The sequence below is a fragment of the Drosophila sulfurigaster genome, chromosome 3 (assembly GCF_023558435.1).
Source record: "Drosophila sulfurigaster albostrigata strain 15112-1811.04 chromosome 3, ASM2355843v2, whole genome shotgun sequence".
NCBI classification, from domain to species: Eukaryota; Metazoa; Arthropoda; class Insecta; order Diptera; family Drosophilidae; genus Drosophila; species Drosophila sulfurigaster.
This window is the reverse complement of record NC_084883.1, coordinates 36,211,950-36,225,377: the sequence shown is the minus strand read 5'-3', so window position 1 is coordinate 36,225,377 and position 13,428 is coordinate 36,211,950. Positions and strand designations below refer to the sequence as shown.

Sequence of the window (13,428 nt, the reverse complement as noted above, 5' to 3'; positions counted from 1 at the left end):
TGATCTGCAGAATGTCGAACTTAAACCGCCATTACCTTTAGCCGGCATTGGAATCTATCACAGAGGTGAAAAGAGCTTCGGTGGCCTCGTGGCCCCAAAAATTATCAGCTATGATCTTTCTCCTCACATTTCTTCGACGACTTATTGATAGCTTTTATATCAAAAACAATAATAACAATAAAATTGCATTTAGTATTTGTCTGTAGATTGTATTAAAAAAAATTAAAAAATAAAGAAAAAAGCTTCACAGAAACGCAAAAGGTATTTTCTTTTATTGTAGTTGATTTGAAATGTTAAAAAAAAAGTTTTTCAGTATAATCGAAGTTGCTATGTGAAATTATTGTTTCATCTGAAGTAACTTAGTTGTATATTCTGAATTCATTATATAAACAAAAAATTATTCATGTTGTAAGACGAAGAAAAAGTCTATTTTCTTATTCGGATCTTAGGGAAAGTTGATGCTGTAGATGCCGGACGGGGAGATAAACTATATTTCCAAGAACTGTGACACGTCCGATGAAATTACTCAGATGGAGCAGCACAATGGGATGCGCAGTTTTGTTGTCACCGTCGATGATAATGGCAAGATCGAAGTAAATCCAAAAGACCAAGAAGAATTCTACCAGCAGAGTAATTGCAACCATAAGGCGAAAAAGAGATTGGGAAAGGGAAAACAACGCATACGAATTGCACTCATCGAAGAGGATGCCACCGGCAGCTCTGACGTCGAGCAGGATGAGAATGGTAGCATTGTAAGCATTGATGCGCAATCGTTTGATGCCATGCACGATAGTTTCGTTAAGATCTATAATAAGAATGTGCGCGGCAAGCCGAGCTTTGTGGTGCTTGAGGATGCGCTGATGCGCAAACGCATTGAGGATACGCTGCAGGATCACTTCGATAGCACTACTTGCCATCACCACCAACAACAGCACTGCCACGCCCAGCAACAGACATCGCCGTGTGATATTGGCGCCCACACAGGCTCCCAAACCGATGAGTTTCTTCTGCAATGCGCCATGCGCTCTCGCTTGCCAGGCCACAGTCGAGGTTGTCAGGCCACCGACCACACTTACAACAATGTGGAGCTATCGCACAACGCTAGCTCCTCTAGCAGCAGAAAGCATCTTCATGTGCCCTCGCTGCGACGGATGAATCAATTGAGATCGCTGCCACACAACAATTCGACATTGTCATCAGCAACATTGGCAGCCCCGGTCGTCAGTGCACCACATGTGACCATCACCTTTTCACCTCCATCTACAGCAAACATGCCCGTTATTATGCAGGCGCAGCAACAGCCATTGCAACAACAGCAACCACTGTTGTTGCCAGCAGCGACGCATAGCTATTGCAATTGTTGCTCCAATTTGCAGCCTTGCATAAGTAACAGCTGCAATAACTGTTGTCTCCCACAGCCAGTGAAGAGCAACTACTGCCTGCCTGCAACTAACACCTGCTTTCTCCAGCCACAGCAACAACAGCATCAACAGCAATATCCTACAATGACAACAACATATGGCAATTGCACCAGCAACTGCTGCTTGTTGGGACCCACTTTGGCACAGACCACGCTTGGCTATGGGCCTACGATGTCCGAGCAATGCAGCCATAATATTTTAGAGACATTATCACCGCAACAATGCCAGGATTGTCCTGCTGCCAACTGGCCCACACAGATTTGCAATCATTGTCAATACTATCCAATGTCAAACTGCAATATGGCTGATTTTGGACGGGTACATTTCGCCAGCTGTCAAATGCAACAACAGGCGCTACAACAGCAACAGGGTCCACAACAGCAACAGGCGTCACAACAGCAGCCACAACAGCAACAGGCACCACAACAGCAGCAGGGTCCACAACAGCAACGGGCGCAACAGCAACCGGCGCAACAGCAGCAACCGGCGCAACAGCAGCAACTGGCCCCACAACAGCAGCCAGTTCCACATCAACAACTGATGCAACAGCAGCCAGACCAGCTACTGCAAATACAGACACAGCATCAACAATCGCAGCAGCAACAAAGGAAGAAGCAATTAGAAAACAAATCCGCTTCACAGAATCCTTCAGAACTATCAAAAAAGTTAGTAGAGGCAACATTAGCTGCATCTGCCGCCAAGCTAGACAAGATTGCGAAGAGAGTGCGTTACAAGTTGTCTGGAACAGCTGCGTCCAATAAACTCTATATGGCACGCTTTGGACGCACTTGCCTGATACTGAAGCCCAATATGTGTTCCATGCCACCAAGGCTGCTGACCAAGCCCATCAGTCGTTGCACCTCAGTCAGTGCTTTGCCGCAAAAGAATATCGAAAAATGATTGCAAACAAATTAAAAACATAACATAGATCCGAAAAAGCAAGTCTCTTTTACTCATACTTTATTTATTTATGCATTTTTTAACTGCCGTTGCTTTTAATTTTGTTGATGTTCCTGTGGTTGTTTCTGTTGGCATTGACAAGGACATTGCGCACAGCAGACGTGTGGTGCTCTAGGTTGGTAGTCGCTGGGCAGATGTGGTATGCCATATTTAAGCAAAGTTTGTCGATAGAAACTAGACGACACACCTCCTATATCTAGTGCAGGGGCAATTGAATCAGTGAAATAGCTACGAGCCTGCAAAGCGTTTTGGGGTGAAGCTATCATATAATTATTACAAGGGCACAAAGTCTCTGTTTGGAGTTGCATTTGTTGCTGCTGCTGTTGTAATTGTTGCTGGTTATGAAATTGTTGCTGGTTATGAAATTGTTGCAGTTGTTGCTGCTGTTGCAATTGTTGCTGCTGTTGCTGCTGTTGCAACTGTTGCAATTGTTGCAGCTGTTGCTGTTGTAGTATACATTGATGATGATTCTGTTGTTGCTGATGCAAGCAGGCGGAAGCTTGATTGATATCTGAATGCGGATGCTGTTGATTTTGCATATATTGATGATGACGCTGTTGTTGTTGCTGCAAATAGGCGGAAATATGACTGACATCTGATGGCTGCTGCTGCATATATTGATGGTTAGACTGTTGTTGCTGATGCGTATAAGCGGAAGCTTGACTGCTATCTGAATGCTGTTGCCTATATTTACAATTGCATTCTTCTTCTACTTGTATATGTTGCTCCTGCTGATACCTAAGTCGTTGCTGATCCTGCTCCTGTTGCTGCTGCAGTTGCCGCTGCAGTTGCTGCTGTGCCTCGTGCCACTGCTGCTGAGCTACTTGTCGCTGCTGTAGTTCAATGTATTGCTGCTGTTGCATTTGATCAACACATGAATTAGTTTTTGGCCCATGTTGCTGTACACCGCACTTAATTGTCTCCGTTCCCTGCAATTGTCGCTGTCTTTCCAAGCATCTCTCATATGCTTCATTCGTCTGCCTGAATATCTCTTGCAATTGCAACTCCTGTTGGCGCTTCAGTTCTCTGTAGTTGTTTATGCAATCGCAATATTGTAGACTATCCTGTTCTAGATGTGTGTGTTCAATCGACGCACATAAAGGTGCTGCTGCTGTTGTTTCCAATGCTGTTAGATCTTCAGCACTGGTTGACCGCAAGGGGCGCGGCTTCATAATAATCTTAACGTCATCTATTGTTGCATGAGTTTCCCTTTGATGGGAACTTGGTGATTGCTCAACATTTCGCGAGTTATGTTCCCCTGGACATGCTGGTGATTTGGGTCTTTGATGATAAAGTCGCTCTTCTTCATCAGCATGCTTCTGCATTTGCTGAACTTTACCGTGAGATATCTGAGACTTTGAGTCTTCACGTTGTACTTGTTGTTCACTACTGAAACTGATAGATCTTTTGATTTTACCAGATCGAATTGACGACTGCGATTGTTGATTCCTAATGCTTGAACTAGAAATATCACGCCTTTCCCGATGCTCATCCTTAAAACGATTTATATTTTGTGCAGCACTGGGACTTTTCTCCATATGTTGGTTTCTAAGGCTAGAATCAGAATGATCACGTCTTACTCGGTGATCATTATTAAAACGATTTGCATTATGGTCAGCAGTATAATTTGGTTCCGTTTGTTGATTTCTAGAAAGATCACGTCTTACTTGATGTTCATCCTTAAAACGATTTACCTTATCTCCACCCCTAGAAGTTTTTTCCGTCTGTTCCGATCGATTTCGTTGCCGCGATTGTTTTTCTTCAGGTTGGTGTCTATTTGTTCGCGCAGAAGGTTGAATTCCAAATTTGAAATATTTCGGTTCCTCAAAACTTTCGCGTTTATCACTTCGATGAGAGCGTGATTTGAGCAATTCTGATCGCCTTCTTGCTCTTAAAGAGGATTTCGATATTGGAGACTTAGAGCGATACCGTGCTTGCTTCGCCCGATTCCAGGAAATTCTGCTAGCGACTTTTGAAGGGACCGAATCATAAGATAAAGAATTAGGCCCAGTGCTTTGATCAGATTGAGATGTCACAAAATGTGAGGAATACGTAAGAGAGTGTCGTTCTTCACTGTGAGATGCGTGTGCATTAAGAGATTTAGATGGAGTACTTTGTAATTCGCCTTTATCATTTCTTGGGGTTGAGCCCTTTTCTGGATTTTCAGCTGACTTTTCTTGGGTCTCTTGCTGTGTTTCCTCAGTTGGTGATGACCGTGCAACATTCTCTGGTGATTTAGATGGATTATTTGCCAATTGCTCTTTGTTGTTATTTTGAAATGAATGAGAGACTCGTTGGGACCCAGACGGTTTTGTTTCACCACGTTGGTGAGATTGTGGTATCCCCGAATCGGTTCTATATAATAAACAGTGTTTTCTTGCGATTAGTTCCGATTGACGTTTAGAGCACTGGCATTGCTTTGAAGAGAAATCCGAACGTTGTAACTTCGACTCACGACTTGGAGTTGACTTATATCGTCCAGTTAATCTCTTATTTTTAAGGAAAATGTTTGATGATTCAGAAGGTTGTTTTTTTGTTCGATTTTCTAACTTGCAACATTTGGACAACTTCAGCTCTCTCCTATGAACACATTATTAACGAGGGAAACTTAAGATGCTGATACTTACCACTCATCGGGTTTGCACATGCCGAGCACTCCGTGATGTTGGCTGTCTGGTCGAAAGGGCACCAAGACCACAGGCTTGCGGTTGTCATCATTGTAGCTGCTGAGAATATTATGTTAGACTAAGTGATATAGTATTCATTTCAAACTCACTTGATGGAGTTTTTCTTGCAGAACCTTTGGAGGTCTGTCAATACGACTTTCATATTTTTCTCGTCAATAGCACTTAGATTTTCCCATTTTCTTGAGGAGCAAAGTGTCTCATATCGATTATCCTTTCCGCCTTTCTGCAAAGGATGTGAGCTGTGGCTTCGCGTAAAGCCAGCCACATTGTATTCCTCTAACACCGGAGGGGAGTCATCATTCTCTTGCCTTAATAAACATATCTTCAAATCCTCTTGTTTATTTTCTTTACGGTTGCGGTATTTATTTTTGATTTTGACTTTTACATTATCATCCGACGTCCGACGTTGCTGTTCACGAACTTTCTGCCGAGTCGCAGTTAGTTCACGACTATCAATATCTGATGTCGCATGATCATATTCAAGCCATTCATCATTTTGTTGCGACAATGGCAAGCTGCGAACTATTTCAAAAAGGTTAGATTCATCTGCGTTCAATATAGGAACTTTGTTTGTTCTCCTAGATTTTTCATAATTCTGATCGAAGCGCATATTGTGCTGCTTTATCAACTCTATAAGATTTTGATGCAACTCTGCTCTATTCTTCCGTTCCTCATTTAATTGCGCATGTGAACTGCGTCTACTTCTTCGATGATTATCTCCACCTCTAATATAGTTAAACTTATCCTTATTTTGCTTTAGGGATTCATTGTAAAGCTCGGAGAAACTATTCAAAAATTGTGATACAACTCGATTCAATTTCAAATTGGTTTGACTTCGACCTGCTGTGGATCGAAACTGGCTCTCAGAGCTTCCTATTATCTTTGATTTATGACTAGAGTCTTGTCCTCTCCGGGAGTTGTGCGATTCCTTAGAGTTTGTCACGTCTTTGGTATTGTTTTTTGATGACCCTCGCTTGGATTGCATAAATGTATCTGATTTGTTCAATTCTAAATTCTGATCGCCTTTAAAACAATCTTTAGTTTCAGCAGCATCGTCTCTTTCTTGATGTATCATAGATTTACTGGTGAATCTACTTGAATCACTGCCTCGATTTTCAGACCTCCGTCTTACCTCAGATCTCTCAGATTTTTGGGAAATAAAGGATTTTTCTAAGCTATCGATTTGCTTATTCATTGTGACCACTAAGCGATTCGTTGTTTCATTGGGATTTAAAATATTTGCTTCGGTTGCTGAATGCTTCCTCAATGTTTGAGAAATCTTTGATAAAACTCCTAACGAAGGAGCAAATGAACTCAAGAAAGTCTGCATTTTTTGACGGAAGGTCAATTCAATTGCATTATTTTCCTGACTTGGTCGAGGCGATTCACCTGATTTTTTTCTAAGAGTTTCATCAGACTTCTTCCTATCGACCTTATACCTTCTGTCTATCAATTGAGTCTTAGGCTTACTTAGTGAATATTTTTTAGATTCTTTGCCAGAAATATTTCCTCTAACATTGCTGTGAGCCGACTTATATAATGCACCTGGATTATCACTTCTTGAATCTTTTTCCTTATATTTTTTTCGCAAATCTCGCGAGTCCTTTCGACTCGACCTTATGCTTAAATTATCTCGGGAGTTTTTATGAGATAGCCGATTGCTTGAGGGACCCACTTTTGTTGCATCCCGACTTACTAAATATGTATCGAATGCTTTTTGTGAAGAATCATTTCTAAGCACTCCATCCGCATTTTTGTTTGAGAAAGTTTCTGCGTTTTCATATTTTTGATTCTTACTCATTCTTAAATTTTTTGTAGATGTGCTTTGAGCATCATATTCTTCTTTTGTTTTATCTTTGGCCTCACTTTCTCTCCCATCCGAAACGTTTGAATCAGAATTTAGATTTAGATTTTTATTTTGTCTGTCCGTTTTTCTATCCTCATCTATTGAAATTTGTGACCCTACTAGAGCACTTTTTTCCTCATTTTGAAACTTGTTTTGATTATTGCTTATTCTCGAATTTGTTTCAGACGCTTTCTTACTAACTTTTATAGATAAATCGGAATTCGTTCTTTTGTTATCATTCAAGGATATTTCAGTTCCTTTTTCGCATTTACATAGATTTTTATGAAATCTAGAATTTATTTTCGATCCTGTTTGTAAATTAAGAACATTTCCACTCAGTAATGACTCATCAGAAGATTCTCGATTTTTTCTATCATTCAAGAATAACTTGGATTCTTTTCGACAAGGAGCTCTGCATTCATTTTTATTTTTATTTATTTCTAAATTAGTTTTCTTTTCTTTTTGAATATTATTCGATTCAGACCCATTTTGAAAAATATATTCATCAGTTGTTTTCAATGGTAATTCTGCATTTTTATGAATACAATTTTGACACTTTTTCCGATTATTATCCATAATTAAATTGTTTTCTTGTATTCTTTGGGATTGACCTTTATGAGTTTTAGAGTTTAATAATGATTCATCAGAATATTCTCGATTTTTTCTATCGGTCAAGAATAACTCGGATTCTTTTCGACAAGGAGCTCTGCATTCATTTTTATTTTTATTTATTTCTAAATTAGTTTTCTTTTCTTTTTGAATATTATTCGATTCAGACCCATTTTGAAAAATATATTCATCAGTTGTTTTCAATGGTAATTCTGCATTTTTATGAATACAATTTTGACACTTTTTCCGATTATTATCCATAATTAAATTGTTTTCTTGTATTCTTTGGGATTGACCTTTATGAGTTTTAGAGTTTAATAATGATTCATCAGAATATTCTCGATTTTTTCTATCGGTCAAGAATAACTCGGATTCTTTTCGACAAGGAGCTCTGCATTCATTTTTATTTTTATTTATTTCTAAATTAGTTTTCTTTTCTTTTTGAATATTATTCGATTCAGACCCATTTTGAAAAATATATTCATCAGTTGTTTTCAATGGTAATTCTGCATTTTTATGAATACAATTTTGACACTTTTTCCGATTATTATCCATAATTAAATTTTTTTCTTGTATTCTTTGGAATTGACTTTCTCGAGCTTTATTCTTATTTTCTTGTAATGATAGCTCACAACATTTGCGAGTATATTCTTGCGACTGTTTTGAATTCTTGCTGAACTTTAAACTCGTTTCAGATTCTCGCGGAGAAGTAGCATCTTTGCTATTTGCATCTTCATTTACTAGAGACTTTGATTCAATTCGAGGAAAAGCTCTATTGCCCTCCTCATTTGCTTCTTGGCTCTGATGACTCAGTTTCCTTGTTTTGCATCTCTTACAATTTTTTTTGCACATTTTTCGATCCTCAGTTTTCCTAACCGTATCATCTTTTCGAATACTCTCTAGTGACAATCCCCGATTCTTACAATTTCTTAAAAAGCAATCGAGTCCTTTTCTTGTAGAAGAATCTCTTGAGTTTTCATTAGTTAGCTTCTTGTGTTTTGTAGCCTCAATCTAATATATAAAGAAATTGTTTATAAATGTAATAATAAAATGAAATTTGTAAAAATATGACCTTTTTCCTTAAAGGCAGCTTCTTTACATGCGGGGGAAGTTCTTTTGCAACTGGAGAAATAGGAGTGCCTGAAAGAAAGGGCAAGGCATCAGGAGACGAAGCACGAGAAGGCGGACAAAAAGCTAAAGGAGGTAAATTCGGTGGAGGCAGCGATTGCGGTCTCTTTGCTTGTTTTAAAGGCAGATTAACATTCTCTGGAGGTTCACTGGCAGTCGGTGGACACACATTCGGTGCAAGGCCAATGGGACGAATCGTGATGCATAATTGACGTGCCACCTCATGTGATGTTGCTATAGGTGGAGTAACCTTTGTAGCTGGTTTTGCTAAGTTCTTTGTTTTAGCGTTGGGCTCTGGTAGTGCTTTTAGATTGTTATTATTTGCTGGAAGTGTGTTCGTCATCGATTGTAATAGATCCCAGGGAGTGCCTCCGAAACAAATGTTTGTTGGTATGCTAACACGTAGTGGCACATTACACTCAAACCTGCGAGAAAGGTGAGAGTATAAAGCAGTTTGAATACATCCATCGATCAATTTACCACATGTCCTTCCCTTCTTCTTTTTCTGGTATGACATGGTTTACTACCACTTTTCGCTTAATCTTTCGCTTTGGCTTGCTCTTGGTCTGTGATTCAACTAGCCGAGCTTTTTCTAGCGCCTTAGTGTCATAACAACGGGGTTCAAGCTGGCCTTCCTGCTTGAGTTTTTTTTCTCTCAGGTATTTCATAATTCGCTTGGGCTTTTCCTTGGGTTTGACTTCAGCCGGTTCTTGCTGCATTGACGAATTATTCGAATTTAATTCAGCCCTTTGCCGTGCTGCCATTTTTCGCAGTTGACAATTACAATGGCAATGGCAACAATTCCAAGAGCTCTAAAGTAGAGCACAAAATTAAGCTTAAATTAAATTTGTACGACTATAAAATTTTTTATTTTCCACAAAAATACAAAAATCTCATTAAGACAACAAAAGCTAATTTTCATACCATTAAGTACGAGTCTGTGTAAAGTTTATTGTAATTTCCGGAATATGGTATCAATGAAATTTAGTTTCGAACTCAAAAATTCCTATGGAATTTTTTACCAAAACATTGGTAAATGACAACTTTAAATCAAATATTATTTGTATAATCTTATTATAGATCCTAGAAAGCTAAAAATATTGAAAATTACAGTCCATAACAAAATATATGATGGATATGACTTCTGGATAAACTGATTCCGGCTAAGCCCTAAAAAGTATGCTTTAAAAATATGTGATTTCTATCTATTATAAACTGTTCACCAATATTCATCTTCAATTACCATAAATTCCAATACCTTTCAACGCAACATCAGCTTTTACATTGTGTCTACTCACCGAATTGTTTCTGCATTGCGGAAAAGCTTGATTGATGATTCGTTCAAAGAGGAAGTAACTATCTCTTGGCGTTGCGGTGCCTTGATCTACTGTACAATTTGTAGCACGAGGTAAGACTGCATTTCTTTGATTTGCTGCCATCGAAATGGGAACTTTGCATAAGCGCTGCGGTGGCATCTTTGTTGAATTTGATGGGGGCAAGCTTGCGGAACTTGACAGCGAAGATCCATTGCGACGCGATGCTTTAGAAGATGCTGCTATGCTCGTATCATTGCATTCACAACCCAAATTTGTTTCCCGAGATGATGGCGACATTGTGGAGTTCTTCGACGTGACTGTGCTCGTTGTGGCACTGTGAATGCACTGACGGAGTTTTTTACTATGACAGCATATTGCATTGAAATTACACATTATTGATTAAAAACAAATACGATGGATAAGCGGTTTTAATAATGAATCTGTAATTCGAACGAAATATGTTGTCGGTAATCTCGCATTCAGTCAAGATAAATCTGGTTGTGGTCTAAAAAAGGAAAAAAAGAGAAACTTCCAAATTTTGTCAGCAAACTCTAGAAAATTATTATTTGAACGATTGACAACAATCTCAAATGATGCGGTCAGAAAGAAATGGTTATTTTTACTACTGACTGCACACAACTGCTCACAACTAAGTGCAATATAATTATATAATATATGCTGGTGTTTTAATTAATCTATAATTTTATTTTAGCTGCTATACGAATCGGAAGCATTGTGTCACTCATCTGCAGTTTCTATAAGTTTGTAATATATCGAACTTTGTACATATTTTATTTTCGTACACGGCACGTTAAATTACGAACTCCGCCGATGGCGATCGCAGCAACGAGGACGTGGCATCATGAAACGCATCTGAGCATAACGCTGCCGGCAACAAGGCGTCCAGAAGGTATTGCCACTGCACTGTGGTGCAGGCTGCTGAAATGTTGCTTGCTGCTGTAGAAACTGTTGCTGCTGCTGCTGTTGCTGCTGTTGCTGCTGTTGCAGCTGCAGAAACTGTTGCTGCTGCAGCTGCTGTGGCTGTGGTTGATTCATTTGCTCACATCCTTCGGTCGGTGTTTGACAAAGACCCAAAGGCATCACAGCTGGTGCCTCATTGCAGCACAATGCTTGACCTACAGTCGCTTGTGAGCAAAATGTTACATTGGATTTCCCCAAGTTCTGGCACGGAGATGCACTTTGTGCACCACTTATCGTTGGCAACTCCTCGTCCACTGATGACTGTTGCGTCAACGTAGTGACTTCGGTTGCATCAAATGATGGCGGCTTCGACATCTTTGCTGCGCCACACACGTTGTAAAGTTGCAATTGCACTTGAGCGATTTGCGCCTGCGCTTGCTGCATTTGTTTCTGCAACTGCTGAGCCAAAAGTTCTGTGAGGCAATCCTGCTGTGGCGGTGGCTGCTGACTCTGCTGCTGCTGATGATACTGTTGTTGTTGTTGTTGGCACTGTTGTTGTTGGCACTGTTGTTGTTGGCACTGTTGTTGTTGGCACTGTTGCTGTGAACACTGTGGCTGTGAACACTGTGGCTGTGAGCACTGTTGCAACTGAAACTGTTGCTGGTGCAACTGCTGTTGTTGCTGCAATTGCTGTTGTTGCAGCTGCTGTTGCTGCTGCTGTTGTTGCAGTTGCTGCTGTTGTTGCAGCTGCAGATGCTGCTGTGGATTCCACATGTTGTAGGAGTTCTGTAGGCCTTGTTGCTGCTGCTGTAGCTGCTGCTGTCGACAACCGGGTCTATTGCAGCCATAAGTCATCCTTTGGCCTGGCTGTGATTGCAGCATAGTTGGCCCATAGGAATAAGGCATATTACTATGCCAGTTGACCTGTCCCTCGCATCCCGGATACATGTAATGCGAGATGCCATATTGAGGTAAGTTGACGTTCGGATGAAGTTCCGAGTCTGAGTTAAAGCTAAGGTTGAAGACATCAAGGAATTAGTTCAATACTATTGATAGTTTGGCGTCTAAACAAAACTAACAAGTTGTTTAGTTTTCGCATTTCACAATTAGCTAAGCATCAAAATCACTTCAATCAACGTTTAAAATTGATTCGTAATTAAGATTTCAAACCGCGATTACCCTATGAACTACAACTAATATCAATTTTGCCTTATTATTACCTGATGAAGTGCTCCTCGGTTACCGAACAGGATCTCAGCACATTGCCCCTTGCCTGATTAATTAAGTTGTTGGTGCCATTGCCGTTGCACTCGCCGCAAATGATCGAAGATGGACCACCAGTCCCTCCTTGGCACTCATTGGGATAGCAGTGAAATATCTCAATATCTGGTACTTCTTCCTGCTGTCCGTCCACAACACTATCCAGCTCCCGCTCGCTAGTTGAATAATATTGAACATCAGGTCCTCGACTATTAACTTTTGATTGCCGTTCCGAATTTGCTTCAGATTGGCGTGTCGATGCGACCTTAGGCTCTGGCTCAGGTTCAGCTTCAGTTTCCAATACAGTTTCCTGAATGGATTCTTGCTGTTCAGCTTCAACTGGAGCCTTCTCCAATACATCCGACTCATCTGGTTGTTCAACGGATACTGAAGCAATTGTTTTTTTCGACGCTTTGCTCAACCGATTGGGTACACTGCCAGAGGTCATGCGCAGCTTTTGCATACTTATCGCCTTCTTCACCGACATTATGGATTTTCTGCTGGGCTTCACCATAATAAGTTGGGCAATATTTGTGGCTCTTTGCGATGCTTTTGAGGTTACATCAATGACTTGCGGTTGATTCTCGTTATCATCATCGGACTCTGAGGCTGAGCTGGAAGCTCGACTCGTAAACGGTTCCTTGGGGTTGTTGCGTTTAATCGTTGAGGTAGAAGCGAGCCCATGCCCACTTGGATAGCTCTTACGTTGTCCCCGTCTCGGGGGCGATAGACTTCGGCTGGTTGACGAGACAAATCTGTCAAGAGGTCGAGCCGTTGCTGTCGCTACATTTCGTATCCCAGTCGTAGGAGTCTTGCTGCGGCATCTTGGTCTGCTTCTCGTCGTACCACCATCAAATCTGGGTGTTGGCACCACGCACCCTCTGAATTGATTACTAGGTGATATGCTTCTGGCGCGAGGTGGTGAGCGAGATATTGGATACATTTCCATCTCTTGGCTATATGATCGTATGCGTTTCTCAAAAGCAGCCACTTCTTGTTTGCAAGCAGCTAGTCTGTCTGCCAATCGCTTTTTCCGTGAGTATTCCGTTGCCGCCGTATACCACATCGGAGAGTTTCTCTGATCCTTGGTCTCCTTTCTGGAGCTAACATTCTTGCGCATTTTGCCGGTGGCATGCAACCAAATTCAGCAATACTTCCGTTCAAAATTTGTTTGTCGACATGTTCCGAAATATCAATATGCTCATTTACTCGAAACATTCGACAACCTTGATTATTGAAAAATAACTAATCACACGAGGTATATTTTAACATATAGAGGG

At 40.6% G+C, this 13,428-nt stretch overlaps 3 protein-coding genes across 6 annotated transcripts; 1 reads left to right on the top strand and 2 right to left on the bottom strand.

Annotated features, from left to right (window-relative positions):
• Positions 1–365: 365 nt before the first annotated feature.
• Positions 366–2,359, top strand: LOC133840269 (activating signal cointegrator 1 complex subunit 2 homolog). 2 transcript variants are annotated; one of them, XM_062272021.1, is made up of 2 exons: positions 366–1,808; positions 1,839–2,359. In XM_062272021.1, exons 1-2 carry the CDS (start codon positions 468–470, stop codon positions 2,319–2,321), a joined length of 1,824 nt encoding a protein of 607 aa, XP_062128005.1. In that variant the 5' UTR covers positions 366–467; the 3' UTR covers positions 2,322–2,359. The 2 variants fall into 2 exon arrangements, with proteins under 2 accessions (XP_062128005.1, XP_062128004.1); XM_062272020.1 differs by having other exon boundaries at positions 366–2,359.
• LOC133840267 (trichohyalin-like) lies at positions 2,347–10,525 on the bottom strand. 3 transcript variants are annotated; one of them, XM_062272018.1, is made up of 7 exons: positions 9,950–10,525; positions 9,132–9,463; positions 8,872–9,076; positions 8,596–8,717; positions 5,158–8,534; positions 5,009–5,107; positions 3,567–4,961 (listed from the first exon to the last, which is right to left on the bottom strand). In XM_062272018.1, the coding sequence occupies exons 1-4, from the start codon at positions 10,358–10,360 to the stop codon at positions 8,619–8,621; spliced, it is 1,047 nt and encodes a 348-aa protein (XP_062128002.1). In that variant the 5' UTR covers positions 10,361–10,525; the 3' UTR covers positions 3,567–4,961; positions 5,009–5,107; positions 5,158–8,534; positions 8,596–8,618. The 3 variants fall into 3 exon arrangements, with proteins under 3 accessions (XP_062128000.1, XP_062128001.1, XP_062128002.1); XM_062272016.1 differs by having other exon boundaries at positions 2,347–4,961; positions 8,596–9,076; positions 9,950–10,516; XM_062272017.1 differs by having other exon boundaries at positions 2,347–4,961; positions 5,009–5,104; positions 8,596–9,076; positions 9,950–10,516.
• Positions 10,526–10,633: 108 nt separating this feature from the next.
• LOC133840268 (alpha-protein kinase 1) lies at positions 10,634–13,391 on the bottom strand. The gene is made up of 2 exons (XM_062272019.1): positions 12,109–13,391; positions 10,634–11,900 (listed from the first exon to the last, which is right to left on the bottom strand). Exons 1-2 carry the CDS (start codon positions 13,266–13,268, stop codon positions 10,784–10,786), a joined length of 2,277 nt encoding a protein of 758 aa, XP_062128003.1. The 5' UTR covers positions 13,269–13,391; the 3' UTR covers positions 10,634–10,783.
• Positions 13,392–13,428: the final 37 nt, after the last annotated feature.